This window comes from Cucurbita moschata, unplaced genomic scaffold (assembly GCF_002738365.1).
Source record: "Cucurbita moschata cultivar Rifu unplaced genomic scaffold, Cmos_1.0 Cmo_Scf00003, whole genome shotgun sequence".
Classification (NCBI taxonomy): Eukaryota; Viridiplantae; Streptophyta; class Magnoliopsida; order Cucurbitales; family Cucurbitaceae; genus Cucurbita; species Cucurbita moschata.
The window spans coordinates 3,984,872-3,999,463 of record NW_019268519.1 but is presented as its reverse complement, the minus strand read 5'-3'; the positions used below and the strand labels follow the sequence as shown (position 1 = coordinate 3,999,463).

General features: G+C 37.6%; 2 protein-coding genes across 6 annotated transcripts; both read right to left on the bottom strand.

Annotated features, from left to right (window-relative positions):
- Window positions 1–444: 444 nt before the first annotated feature.
- On the bottom strand, window positions 445–5,720 carry LOC111439893 (elongation factor-like GTPase 1). Of its 4 annotated transcripts, XR_002709881.1 has the most exons (4): window positions 5,457–5,720; window positions 1,870–5,248; window positions 1,410–1,525; window positions 445–789 (listed from the first exon to the last, which is right to left on the bottom strand). XR_002709881.1 is itself a non-coding variant. In XM_023077356.1 (2 exons), the coding sequence occupies exon 2, from the start codon at window positions 5,030–5,032 to the stop codon at window positions 1,940–1,942; it is 3,093 nt and encodes a 1,030-aa protein (XP_022933124.1). In that variant the 5' UTR covers window positions 5,033–5,248; window positions 5,457–5,720; the 3' UTR covers window positions 1,682–1,939. The 4 variants fall into 4 exon arrangements, 2 of the variants coding, with proteins under 2 accessions (XP_022933124.1, XP_022933134.1); XR_002709879.1 differs by lacking the exon at window positions 445–789 and having other exon boundaries at window positions 1,261–1,525; XM_023077356.1 differs by lacking the exons at window positions 445–789; window positions 1,410–1,525 and having other exon boundaries at window positions 1,682–5,248.
- A 937-nt stretch (window positions 5,721–6,657) lies between these two features.
- Window positions 6,658–14,114, bottom strand: LOC111441154 (translation initiation factor eIF-2B subunit gamma-like). 2 transcript variants are annotated; one of them, XM_023078098.1, is made up of 13 exons: window positions 13,955–14,114; window positions 13,740–13,835; window positions 13,568–13,645; window positions 9,322–9,402; window positions 9,023–9,242; window positions 8,888–8,946; window positions 8,495–8,544; window positions 8,311–8,398; window positions 7,954–8,214; window positions 7,782–7,874; window positions 7,386–7,490; window positions 7,043–7,159; window positions 6,658–6,928 (listed from the first exon to the last, which is right to left on the bottom strand). In XM_023078098.1, the coding sequence occupies exons 1-13, from the start codon at window positions 14,018–14,020 to the stop codon at window positions 6,857–6,859; spliced, it is 1,386 nt and encodes a 461-aa protein (XP_022933866.1). In that variant the 5' UTR covers window positions 14,021–14,114; the 3' UTR covers window positions 6,658–6,856. The 2 variants fall into 2 exon arrangements, with proteins under 2 accessions (XP_022933866.1, XP_022933867.1); XM_023078099.1 differs by lacking the exons at window positions 13,740–13,835; window positions 13,955–14,114 and adding an exon at window positions 9,500–9,679.
- Window positions 14,115–14,592: the final 478 nt, after the last annotated feature.

Genomic DNA, 14,592 nt, shown 5'->3' with positions numbered 1-14,592 from the left:
TTTTTTTTTTTTTTTTTTTTTTTTTTTTTTTTTTTTTTGCAAGAACTCCACCATCGATCCAGTGCATTTAACAAGATCTCCTTTAACAACGATTCTCAAATGAAGAAAAGAACGAAAATAAGTCAGGGTGGCACTCTAAACAGAAACTCTTATCAACTGTTGTAACAGCCCAAGTCCACCGCTAGCATATATTATTTGCTTTGGCCTATTACGCATCACTGTCAGCCTCACGATTTTAAAATGCGTCTACTAGGGAGAGGTTTCCACACCCTTATAAAGAATGTTTCATTACCCTATCCAACCGACGTGGGATCTCACAATCTGCTCCCCTTAGGGACCCAACATCCTCACTGGCACACTGCCCGATGTCTAGCTCTCATACCATTTGTAACAACCCAAGCCAACTGCTAGTAGATATTGTCCACTTTAGTCATCACGTATCGTCATTAGCCTCAAGATTTTAAAACATGTCTACTAGGGAGAAGCTTTCACACTCGTATAAGAAATGTTTCGTTTCCCTTTCCAACCGAGGTAGGATGTAACAACATACATTTCGATGGTATAACTTAAATGCTCCTCATGGGTTCCAAAAGGACTCTTTTTTGGGCTCGAGACAGAGGGTGGTTCTCGATGGTTGAGAAAGTTAAAGAGACAATTTTTGATATAGATCAGTGGCTATGAGGGCCATGACATGTACTTACCTCCGCAGCCACCTTCACAAGATCCAAGTGACACAACCATATTTGCAGCAAGCTTCCAAGGACCCTTTTCCTCCTCCAGTCAGTCACCCTACCAGAAAAGAGAGAGCTTAGCTGAATTGGAAATTCATGGATTCTATTATTACATTAAGTCAGCCTACCGAAGCATTTCTTATAAGGGTGTAAAAACCTCTCCCTAATAGACGCGTTTGAAAATGAGAAGCTCAGAAAGAAAAGCCTAAAGAACACAATATCTGCTAGCAGTGGACTTTGACAATTACAAATGGTATCAGAACCAAACACTGAGTAGTGTGCCAACGAGAACGGTGGACCCCCAAGGGAGATGGATTGTGAGATCCCATATCGATTGGAGAGGAGAGCGAAACAATTCTTATAATGGTGTGAAAACCTCTCCCTAACAGACACGTTTTGAAACCTTGAAGGAAAGCCTAACGAAGACAATATCTACTACTTGCTACGCAGAGAGATTTTTTCTTTTATGTTCATTTCCATGATTCATGAAGTTCTAAAATCATCCACAAACAGATTAAATGAAGAACATAGTAGTTTTACAATGTTTGGCCCAGATTTCCTGTATCATACCATCAGTTTCTCACGAACAAGATGAACTAGCCTAATACTGAGAAAGCAAAAATCTACAAATAAGCACAAATGTTTCAATCATAAACAATAAATCTATGCCCTTCATACCTTTCAGGCTGGTAAGGGTGTCGTCGTCCAAGCTTCACGACGTCCCGGATGGCCATGTCAGGGAGCGAACTCCAGATGGACCAGGCCGAATACAAATCTCTCATGTAAGCAGGAATCTGTCAGACAGGAAAGCCAAAGCTTAGCTATAAATAAAAAGGATTGGAGTTAGAATTTCCTAGATAGATGCCAACAAGAGTTACAAACTCCATTGATACTTATCTCCTCTTTCTTCTCTAGTTCTTTTCCTAGCTAACAAGATTGGAAGCTGGAAATGTTCCAAAATTGATCAAAACTTTATAAATGAAAAGAATTGGAAGTTAGTTCCACCAACAATCATTTTACAATCAACAAGTACTACAGACTATGTCCCCCCCCGGCCCCCTCCAGGAACCTGAAAGGAAATGAAAAGAAGAAGACAAGTAAATAAAAAGATTTGAATAGTAATCTAAGGATGTATTGCCTCATAAAGGTTTGAATTCTAAGGATGTATTGCATTATAGTACTCGTACAAATCATGACGTGATCTATCTCTATACTTTTCGAGCACGTGTTCTCTGCTTTGTAGCATGCTGCACAACTTTTTCTTCCACAGGAAGACCCTTACGCCGTCTTACAGTATCAATGAGCTTTCTGGCTGTGTTGGGAAGCACGCTAGAACCATCTCCGAACTCTTCAATTTCTTCTTCCGTCTTCGGGACGAAGAACGGATCTTCACATAGTTCTTCCCAGTGGCTAAGCACTAGAAGAGCACTTGCAGCTCCAGAAGTCCACCTCCTTAACTCATCTGCAAAACCAAAGCTCTCTGAAACTGGCACATATGCGTGCACAGTAAACAAAGGTGAACCTTCCTGCATTTCTTCTTTCAAAACCCGGGCTCGCCTTCGAGCAAGTACAGCATACATTGGACCCAAATACTCGGTGGGAGTGTTCAATTCACAGAAGTACATGGCTTCGACAAGCCGAGGTTTCTTTTGAAGTACAGCTGCTCTACAGGCATCCTTTACAGCTGCCATAACTTGCCCAGAAAAGATAGCGTTATTCTCTGATTGAAAGGGAGGTTCGGACTCATCTGAATTCCCAGGCAATGAAGAAATAGAAGCCTCGACAATAAACGCCAACCCCCACAGAGGTTCATCACATAAGGGCCCAGCTGATGTAGCAAGCTGAAACCCAGATAGAACACTGTTCTCAAGAGATGCTGCTTCCATGCTTAATGTCTGAGCTCCTTCTGATGATGCTACAGAAGCAACATCACTTACCGACGATGTTTCAGCATCCAAATCATCATTTGAAGAACCGTCCACAAAACCCAGTCTCTGTGATGCATGAGATGAACCCCGAATAAGAACAGAGCAATCAGAATCATTTACTTTAGGATCTGGGTTAATCAGAATGTTAGGACCAATCTGCTGTGGTCCAAGTGCCCAAATTCGCCGAAGAAGCTTTGACCACTGTGCATTATGTTTGTCATCCTTCGACGATACATCGCTACACACTGCATCCGATATGAGTTTCTTTAATGTTTCTGCTGGATTCTCATTTTCCCTCAAAGTCGATCTCTTTGTTTCCAAGTTTTTATAGCTTTGCCCCAGCTTGACGCCAATAATATCGCCCAGAACACCAGAATTTTCATCAAGTACTTTAGCTAGAGCAAGTGGAAGTTTTAGTACCTGCACTCTGACAACACATCTACCATTTGGGGTTTTCTTAACGACACACTCCGTGCTTTCAGATAACACTTTAAAATAATCCGACACACTAGATGCCTCGCCTTCAATTGTTTCTTTATAAGATACAAGAGGTGGAGAGACCTCCAAGCTTACCCTGGCAAACCTCTCCTTCAAATCCTTTATGCATCTCTCAAGATGGACTTCTCCAGCTGCAGCAAGTACATGTTCTCCTCGAGATGAAACAGTTACCTCTACAAAAGGGTCTGCTCGATTTAAAAGCCTTAAACCTTTCAATAAGGCACCTATGTCTCCAGGATCAGATGGCTCGAGTGCAACCCTCAGAGTTGGAGCAACCTGGAATGCCATACTTGAGAAAGGCCAGCAATTTCTTGTGGATGAAAGAGTTGCACTTTTCAGTATGTGATGGCTAAGACCACGAATTGCTAAAAGGTTTCCTGCTTTTACGGAGGTCACTGGTTTCAAGCCTTGGCCCATCATTAGATAAAATGAATGCAGCTCAACCTCCTGAATGTGCTTTTGCATCGATTCCCCTTTCGTTGGGTCATATAAAGCTGAAAGCACGAACACTCTCTGTCCAGAATAAAGAACCCCACTAAATATCCTTGCAAATGCGAGGAAACACTCGTCTGATTCACCATCGCCACCATCATCAGATGAAATATTAGTAGTCCCGCCATGATCGTCCCTCCTTGGAAGCATTTTAACTGGCACTGCAAACATCTTGGATACAAAAGCAACAAATGGAGCCTCAGGCCTCGTATCACAAGTTTCAATGGATTTCTTGACAAGATCTGCCCCGGTTAGCACATTGACATCAACTTCAGCATCAATGACATCCCTCTTTGGAAGCAACCGTGATATTCGAAATGATTGTGCAGCAATTGGGTCAGGCATACAGTTAACAACCATTGATAATATTGCATTTGAAAGAGGAAGCCAACGACTCATAATAGCATTAAGAACCACCTTTGGATCCTTGTTAGAAAGTTCTCGAGCTGGTATATTCAAATTAAACGTGCTATTAACCTTTTGAAGCACCTCCTTATTCCCATCAGTTTCTAGAGCAGCCCCATAAACTTCCCAAAGTCTTTCAAGCACAAATTGAACAAACATAGGTCGAGCTTTACTTCCTCCCGCCAAGGCCTTCTTTCCAACAATCATCTTCGTCTTTGCATTAAAATACCGAGGACCCCACAAGGCCTTCTTCAATGCAGATACATTTGCCCCAAGCTTTGAAGCATAAAATTCAGCGAACTCATTAACGCTAAATCCCCACCCGTCTAACGCACACACAAACACAACATTCCCTTTCTGGGGTTGAAATGTATCTTCCTCGTCATCCTCAATTAACTCGAGGTTCTCATCATTTACCTCACCTGTAGAGCTTGCAAGTATTGAATCCACATCAGACAAATATTTCTCAGACTTGTACGCACTCATTATCCCATTAACTTCATGAACAATCCTCAACAAACGAGTATACGCCTCCATAGGACTCAACTTCAACTCACATATCAATCTATCGATCTTATTAAGAACCAAACATGGCGTAAGCTTCTCAATCCAAGCCTGTCGCAAAACAGCATGGGTTTGAATGTGCACACCCTCCACAGCATCAACTAAAACCAATGCCCCATCACTCAATCTAGCAGCAGTCGACACTTCACTGCAAAAATCCATATGGCCAGGCGAATCAATGAGGTTTATGGAGTATTCCTTGTACCGTAGACCAATCGAAGAGCTCTTCATAGTAATCGCCCTCCTTTGTTCCTCATCAAGATAATCCATGAAACGGAGGCGGCCTGCCATCTTCGGGTGGATCAAACCACCCCCTGAGGAGGCAATAAGATGGTCGGCAAGCGTCGTTTTGCCATGGTCAACATGTGCTAATATACATATGTTTCTAATTCTTTGAGTTTCCAGATCACCCATTTTACCTAGTTCTGAGAAAGACCCTAAAAACCACAAATCCTTAGAAATCTAATCGACACACAAAAAAAAACTTCTATTTTCCTCTACAATATGCAGATTATTGCTTATTCTATTCCTTCTTGGAGCGCCAAATGAAAACTTGAAGTGGCGTTCGAGCTATGTACAGCAGTTGCGTGCGATTTTGCAAAAGCGTAGGAGCTGCGTTTTGAACTGTTTCTGTACAGAGACCATATACGATTGTTAGTTCCCTTCCCAAAGATAATACTTCTTTTAAAAAAAGTTAAGTATATATTTCAGCTTTTTGTCTTTTCAATTTCAACTTTTGCTCCAAACAAAACGAAAAAGAGAATGCCTCTTTGATTTCTTCTTCGTAGGTGAACACAACAACACAACAAAATAAATTAAATAAATAAACAATCAAAACCTCGGGGGTGATCCTTAAACTGAGCGGCAGCGCAATCTCACCAACGGTAAGGGTTAGGGGCAAACAGAAACAAGAAACTCTGATTGCTCGGAGAGGCGAAAGAGTGTAAGAGGGAGGGAGGGAGCAGCGGCGAGTCCGTCGAAGGCTGAGATTGCAGCGTACGGGGGGGGCGGCGGCTGGGACCGCGTCGGGCAGGAGCGGCGGGCGAACAGTGCAATGGCCTGGGAGGAACGGGCGCTTGAAATAGGGGTTTTGAAAAAGGAAGAAAAATAAGGAATGGTTCAGAAAAATAAAAATAAATAAATAAATAAAAACACCGTTGAAGGCCGCCGTTGCGTACGAAAATGAGGGGAAAATTTTTTTTTTTTTTTTTTTTTTTTCCCTCTTATTCACCATTTTCTTTTATTTTTTAAATTACTATTTTAGTCTCGACCTTTATATTTGTTATTTAAATAAATATACGTATTATATTTTATTACGTAAATGCTACCATTTAACCCTAAATTTAAAGAATTGTTATAATTTTTAAGTTTGTTTGAAAAATAATTAAAATAATATTCTATGTCAATTTAATAAATTCTAAAACATAGGTATGATATAAATTTGACTCCGGTAAAAAAAAAAAACAATTTTTTTTATTGAAATTAATTAATTTTCATCTAATTATTTAGTGTATATACACACATATACATATAGATACACACATATATATATATTCTAGCCATGAGCTGGTTGAAGAGAGTTATAACAGACCTTGGAGAACCAAAGTGGATATATATTCAAAAATTAAACCTTATAACATCAATAATAGTTGAAAAAACGGTTATTTTTCTTAAAGAAAAAAGATACAATAAAGATAAAAAACGATCCTAACATGTTTTTTACTTCATTGAGAGGAATTCCGACCTCATATGCACTTATGCAGAGTAAACCAAATTCAACGTCTATTCGGTTATGAATCAAAACGTTTTTAGAAATCCAAAGTAAATAAAACCTATGTTTTAGAGTTAATTCTTAGTTTATTTTTAACATACGAGCGTTATTTAACCCTAAAAACTAAGCATATTGATTGGAAAATGAGTATCTAATGTCATATAACACGTGTTTGAGACGTTGAAATGCGTAAAACAAGCTTTTAACAAGTTGTAGATCATACTCCTAGTGCCATTGATCAAACATATTTTAAGCTCTTACACAAAAGGAAACTGCAATGAGCAAATTGAAACATGAATAATTTGACTAAGTAAATGGTGTCTAATGTGAACAAGGTAAGAACTACCAATGAAATAAATCAAGAAGAATACAACAAAACTTTCATCTACTACCTCATAATCAATTCACACTTATTTTTCTTCAAAACAATGTTCATTTTCAAGGCAATGATATCTCTCTTCCTAGTTTCATTTTTCTTTTCTAGCTAAGGCCTCACCTTTGTACTCACAGGCAGCAGTCACCACAAAACCTGCTCCTACCTGGAAGGAGAAAGTTGAAGTAGATATAAGGAGATGACAACAGAGAGATGGGATAAGGGGAGCAATGGCGCCCCGAGGGGAGGGGAGGGGAGGGGAGGAGGTGAGAGTAATTACTTGACAATCTCGCAAAACGGCGCGCTCCTGAAGTTGTACGTTGCTGCAGATAACCGAACCTTGAATTGAACAACCATCTCCAATGGTAACATGATCCATGACGACGGAATTGGCAATCTGTATTGATGGGGGTCATAAAACTTAAGAGTTAGTATGGTTCGACCAACTCGAACTAACTAGATCAGCAGAACCAGATGATAGAATTTGGGTTACGTTCTACTTCGAACTGAGTCTATGATTTGTTAAACATCGTAAATGTTACCATACGATGATACATTACAATCTTAGTAGTTTCATAGATGACAAAATGATATAACACAACAAGTTCCTCATTCTATTATACCTTCACATTGGAACCTATCCGGCAATGGCGGCCAATGACTGAGCGTTTCACGCTACATTTGTCACCCATCTGTGAACCTTCTCCTAACATACAATGGGGTCCGACCTGAAACCATCATGTTTAGTACAGGGGAATGACAATATAACAAGAACAAAGTAACCAACATTCTGAAGTACAAATATTAGATGAACTCAGGAATAAGAATAACAAGGAAGTGATGTCGGTCTCAACAGCATGAGAGTGTATGGCTAAACCAATTGACTTGTGCTTAGGGAAAGTTTGACTTTCATATTTCTTTAAGAAACCACAAGCAAATTAGAGTGACAGCCTTCTACTATATGATAAAGCATTTCAACATTGGGAATTCTATAATAGAGGTAACGGTATTTAACTCACGGTGGATTTTGATCCGAGTTGTGCTGAAGGATGAATGATGTTATTTTGAGCAGAGAATGAGTAACCTGAAAGATGGCTTGCCTCTCCAATAACCTTACAAATATTAAATCAAACCTCAGTCAAGGAAATATAATGATGTCAAGAGAGAGATTGAGCAATACAATAAACTTACATCCCGATTAATGTCGCTGTATGCTTGAATTGAATATAAGCGAGCACAATACTTGCTACTAGCGGGAATATAAACACAGCATTTATGCGTTTTTCGAACAGGAATAGATTCATTAGTGCCATATGCATGAAGATCATGAAAACTTGTAGTAGATGAATTAGAGAGGATCCGTGAAAGCAAGGCTTTGTTCTTGTGGGAACCAACCTTCTCACTCCCATTTTCTTCCGCTTGTGGCGTTCCGTTTGATAAAACTTCGGACCTCTATGTTCAATGAAGAAATTAAATTAATCTAGTTCAGCAAATTTAAATACACTTGCTGTTGACACAATAGAATATGTTGTAGCATTATAAACTAACCAACTGGCTCCGCACAAGATAGGGCAACACGTCTTGTCTTAAGCTTCGGAAATTTTCTTTTTGATCTAGAACTTCTTGCAAAGCAGATCTGGAAGATTAAACAAGGGAACATGTATGAGGATATGAACAACATTATGATCTAAATGCTTTGAAGTAGTAACCAGGAGGATAATTAAATTGGGACCTTTTGAACGCATACATATACGCATCCATGAGATCAGTTCGGATATCCATCTACATCAAAGAAAGATGGAGATATAGTAAATTTAAACCCATGAAGTTCCCCTTTAACATGAATAAGTCATATTTAACAATTAGAACTTGGATTTATAAAATGTAATAATCAAATTGAAATTGTGAAAATTCAAAAGCTAACCAACTAGATGAAATAACTGACAGGTTCATAGGGAAGCAAAGCAAATCAAGTGCTCCACAAAAACTGTGAAACCTCAAAGGGCCCAAATAGGTTTGGTCCGATACCTTTGATCGAGCACATTGGTCATCAATAGAAAAACAACTTGGTTTTAGAAGTAAGGAACTTTTACCAAAGAACACCTTATTATATAGCAACAATTACCTGGCCAACTGCACGGAGTATGCTCTTCTGAATTTTATAGTCTTTCTCAACTTCAGCAGCTGGAAGAAAATAAATACGACATATAAGGGGCATGTTGAGTAAAATTCAATGGATAAATTCTATACAAATGCTAACCTGTCGCTATATATAGTAAAAACTCCTTGGTAGGATCAAGTCCAACAATATTGTGGACTACTGCTTTTTTGGTCTTATCTTTTCCACCAGAGGATCCAGACTCTGAAGGTCCACTGACTGGAACAGAGCAGAGCATAGCAGTAACGACAGCATCATGTCGTCTATGCAGAGCTGCAACTGCACCAGGAGGAACATCAGAAACAAGATCACCACTCACAACCTGCAAAAAAGTAAAGGACTCAAAACTATAAATAAGCACAATTACTGAGCGAATGCTGTTTAAAGTGGTCGAGTCTAACCAAAATATCATTTGCTGTCAAATGGTGAGCAACGGCCCGAAGTGCACCCACGGTTCCAACATCTTCTGGTACAGAAGTAACCTACAGATCACAATTCTTTTAATAGAGGCAAATAAAGAAAATTTTGTCTTCAATCTTTCTTCGCAATGAAATCTAGAAGACTAATAACTTCTCTCACAAACACTAACTTGACATAAAAACCTCCCATTCACCCAAAAGAGCACACGGAGAAGGAACTCCTTGATCATCTCTGCAACCATGTGTCTCGCAAACTAAAGGGCAAACACCTCAAAGAAACAACTCCAAACTATCAAAAAGTCATAACTCCAAAGAACATGATCATGGTCTACCGTCGCCCCTGACAACAAAATGACCCTACCAAACTGAGCAATTTCCTCGATAAACTAATTTAAGATGTTAACTCTTTCATGATAAGCTGCTACTCAAAGAATTTAACAATTATGGAAAAAAATTCCACAGAGAGGTTAAGACAAACACATGAGGGAGAGGGATTCACCAAATGCAGAAAGAGGGAACTGCATGAAAAAAACTTCAAAAGGATTCAAACTCCAAAGACGTCTATTTTATGTCCCTATTTAGAGTCCCTAATTCAGTTTGGCTATCAAGTTAGGATATTATGGAAACTTGTAGGATTTTAACATCATAGACAGGTCATGTGTCTACCATGAAATTTGAACTCTTTCTAGACAACTTACTTTTTCACCAACCCCAATGACCACTAAGCAAACCCATAGTGGTTAGTAAATATACAAAATGATTTTTTTTTTTTTTCATAATGATACATATTCTGCTAAAAGATCCCACATTTTCCCCTCATGTCCGAGGGCAGTTTACAAGTTAAAGGCTATCTTAAATAGAATAAATTTTGTTGCATTTCACCATTTATCTAAGATAAATCAGTTATACCCCATAACTTCAGTAGAGGATGGAGGCACCCAAGATAAATCAATTACACCAAGTCTTAACTTGACAACATAGCATGCGCATAGTTATATGCTCAATTTTTTAGAAAAAGACTAAAGCCAAAAAGTCTTAATTAAAAATGCAGCCGAACATCTTCACCAAATATTCCAATGAACAGATTAAAGCTATCTTGAAACAATGCGTGAAATTGGTTCTATCAAATAAACCTCAGTAATTAATTCTGCTAAAGAGCTTCTTGGAAAATGACAACAACCAGTAAACCTCGAGTATTCCAAAGCTCGATTAAAGATGAAAAGTTGCAAGGAATAGAAGGTGAAGAAAAACTTCGAGATACTGAGATGTGATTTGGAAGTGACACTTTAACTTTCTGTCTTTGAATTTTGCTGATTTGGTGACTCAAATAAGGAAATAAAAGTCTCTGCATAGGATTCTTCCAGTGTTATCATCCAAAGAATTAGCTTAAGCATCCAACTGCACATCGCTCAAACAAACCTCAGATTCATTTGTTTGAGAGAATGTTGATCTAGCTAAACACTTCCACAATGTACTTTGAATAATTTGTTTCTATTGATCCAAGTTCATTATTATTTCTCTATTTTTCTATAGGAATCAAAACCCTTAAATACGGTTCTTCAATTACATCATCATTGAGTGTAGATGAAGTAGGGGCTATAGAATTCAAAGAGGCAGAGGGATTTTTTCTTGTGTAATATTTTGAATAAGTTGCTATAAAACAATTCTTTACTTTTTTTTTTATGCTCAAATTTTCTAAATTTTCAAAGGCATAATGGAATTCCTCGAGTTCTGCCTCTCCATTTCTTGGACGAGGTACCGTCCTCGTCTAATACCATTTGAACATGGAGATATTGATTAGATTGAATTAGTTTGTGTGGGCCATCAACAAAGCGAGACGAATACAACTCTTGCATACTTCGGACATTAAATGCAACATCAAGTTTTTAATTTCTCATTCTATAAAGCATTGAATGTCTCCTTGACATGCAACTATTGATCAACAACCTTCCTTGAAACTTCAAAAACGATGTTTTCTGACCCGACTAGGACATTAATATTATTCTCAGAAGTCTCAACTACTCCAAGCATAGTGAGTTTAAAAACCCTTTCTCGGTCATAGAGGTGACAGCTTCACCTTCCAAAGCTTGTTTCATCTTTTTGAAGTCCATAGAATTTAAAAGGTCATAAACGGATACGTTACGATTGATGAAAGAAGAAGACTCTAACGAAGAACTATCACCAAAACGAAGGACAAAATCTCCTCTTTTTCAATCTGTGATGACAATAGATGCTGAAATGAAACTACTTATGTTTTTCTTTACCTCAATACGAGCATTGGTGCAATCAATCAAATTTAAGGTTTTGGAGTTAATATCAACAAGACCCCAAGCTACTGACAAATTGCTTCAAACGTCCTTTGTTCCCAACATGGCAAAGGTAAGTTTGTGATTGATCCATCCTCCACAACTTTCAATAAACTCTAGATGAGAGTGCTTTTCTCCAACGATTTTTCAATTTTCAGATGCAAGTTCCCAAAACTTCTCCATTTTCCATCAAACACTTTTGTATAACACTTTCTTCCACTTTCAATAATGCCTCATCGGCCATAAATAGGTTGATGACCAACATCCCTTGAAGATGCTTTTCTAATATTTCCTTAACATCCTTCCATTTATAATGAACAAACAACTGGAAAACCACAATTAAATTTATAGATTTTGTAAAGATTACTTATTTTGCTTTTCTAACCCAAATTCTAGAATCTTTTCCTTTTTGATCCATTGACACTGAATGGAAAGATCTAGAGATGTAGAATAAGGCAAAAATCATTTTACAACAACAATATGGTTCTCCTTTTAACCATCTCAGCATGTGAAACTTCATTCTGACCATTACACTCACCCAAATGGTTTCACAAAGCATCACAAATCATTTCCCAGAAAACCAATTGGTCCCTTTTATTGATATCAACTAGAACCATAACTACTGATCTATAGCCAGAAGGTTTTACAGCAAAACATTTGAGAATCCAAATAAAATGATTCATCTTCTTACATAACTGGTAAATTCCAAGCTCACCCTTGGCATGCCTAAAGAATGTGATGTTAATGGATATTGCATAAGGTCAGCTATGATTTCCTCAAAACTCGAATTCTGACTGATAAGAAGGCTAAAATGGATGAACACTAAGATGGATGAAGGCTATGGATGGAGAAAAGAAGGAAGGAAAAGGAGAGAGGAGAGAATAAGAGGCCAAAATATACACATATACTGGTCTATGGAAGAGGGTGATTGTTTGATCTAGTGGATGGTGTTTAGGCTACTAAGCGTCAAGAATGACACAAAGGACTGCATTCTTCAATGCTTTTAAATTCTAAACAGTGTGATTTTAGACCTCGATTGTGAGGACATCAGAAAGGATGAGCGAGTAAAATCCATCAAAAGGTCTCGAGTTCAAGAATTATGCCAACACAACCTCCACAAGAATCAAAGCACACAACAAAGCAGACCAACCCCGAATTTCCAACTTGTTCATTTTCCTTCCGGTTCTTTCTTTTTCTTTTCTTTTCTTCTTTCTTTTTTTTCTTTTTCTTCTTCTTTTTTTAGTAATTCTGATGGTTAATTTTTCCAAGGTTCAAAAATTACGCCCATGAAATACCCCTTTCCCAGTGAAGTAGGATATCAAATTGCCAGCAATAAAGAAACTTAAACTTCGATTTCCAATATTATATGTGGGAACAATATTTTTCTTTAACATTAAATTAAAATTCAAAAGATAAGCCCACTCATTGAACAGTTGTCTTTTCTCAACTACATTTTTATCTTTCTAGAGATGAATATTATGATTAATGCGTAAATTTTAGTTTTGAATTTTAATAAACTCCGAAGATTCTTTGCTAAGTCCTACCAACCTATATATAAATATTGATGTAATCATCTTTTATTCAGTCATCGAATCCTGGATCCTATGTCCCGAAAGCCCACGGGTTCCTGCACAACTAGTCCAAAGGTATGTCAAGACCTAAAATCAAGCCAAAAGGCGTAGTCAATGGGTAACACAAAGTGAATATTCCTAATATTACTCCTAGTCCCAAAGTCACATAGGAGGCACAAAGTAGGTTAGAAGGATGGGCATTGGCAAATTGTCCCTAGTTTTTTCATGATAAGAAGTGGGCACGCCCTAATTCTCCCCTGCGTTTGGCAGAAGGGGGCAAAAGGCAATTCGATCGTACAGAACACTCACTCATATCCATAGCCAAGCAGTAAAAAAAAAGCAGCTCAGTACCTCTACACGTAGACGACCATCATAAGCCCCTGATATCCAACTTCCAATATGAAGAGCCACATCTTCACCTTCAGCGACCTGTACACACATAAAAACACAGAAAAAATCAAAAACCCTATAAACGACATTGGATGATGCAAGAATACAATCTGAGTAATAAAAGGAACCATACAACAATGAGATCCTTAAGGTTACTGAGTTCTAAGAGCTCCAAAACGTACGAGAGGACCGGACGATTCGCCACCGGCAGTAATGCCTTGGGAAGCTCCTATAAGTGAAAACACCAGTCTTATAAGAAAAACAAAATCAAAGAGAAGCATGAGAAGAATACCAAATTCGAAGTACAGAAGGGAAATTTGAGATGAATAAATGATAAGGAATTGAAACCTTGGAAACAATAGGAACGAGATTCTTCGAAGTGCCGCCGGCTAAGACCACCACCTGAAAATCCATGGAAGAAGATGGAGAGGTGAAGTGCTGCGCGCGGGGAGTTTTTCAGCTTCGGTCAAAAATTCGCCTGCGCTCGACAATGCGAATTCTTCTTCTTCTTCTTTGGTGTTTTGTTTTTAATTTTAATTTTTTTTTTATTTTCTAATTTCGCAAAATAATAATAATAACGTTAGTCGAATGGGAGGAATTAAAATAAATAAATAAATAAAGCTAAATTAAAACAAATTTATAAAATTACTTGTCAATTTTGCATTTTTTTTTTCAAAAATATTTATGAAATATCGATAATACCCTTTACAAAAAGTTTTAAAATACTTTTAAATTTTTAAGAAAATGAATATTTGAAAAATATAAATATTTCAAAAAAAAAAAAAAAGTTTGGAAGAAATATGTTTCAAACTTAAAAAAATATATATATTAATTAATTAATTAATATTCTTAAATTTTTTAAAAAACAAAGAAATAACTTCAAACTTTTTTAGAAAGTTCCAAAAATTACGATTATCATTATTATAATACGAAAATCGCTAGTATATAAATTAAACCGCTAGTACGGTGTTTTTAAAATATCTATA

Excerpts from the sequence above, each read along its gene's own strand:
- LOC111439893 (XM_023077356.1), bottom strand. The coding sequence starts at position 5,032 with ATGGGTGATCTGGAAACTCAAAGAATTAGAAACATATGTATATTAGCA.
- LOC111441154 (XM_023078098.1), bottom strand. The coding sequence starts at position 14,020 with ATGGATTTTCAGGTGGTGGTCTTAGCCGGCGGCACTTCGAAGAATCTC. Across the intron at positions 8,215-8,310 it reads ATCTTGTGCGGAGCCAGTTG|AGGTCCGAAGTTTTATCAAA; the intron begins GTTAGTTTATAA and ends CATTGAACATAG. Across the intron at positions 6,929-7,042 it reads CCGTTTTGCGAGATTGTCAA|GTAGGAGCAGGTTTTGTGGT; the intron begins GTAATTACTCTC and ends TTCTCCTTCCAG.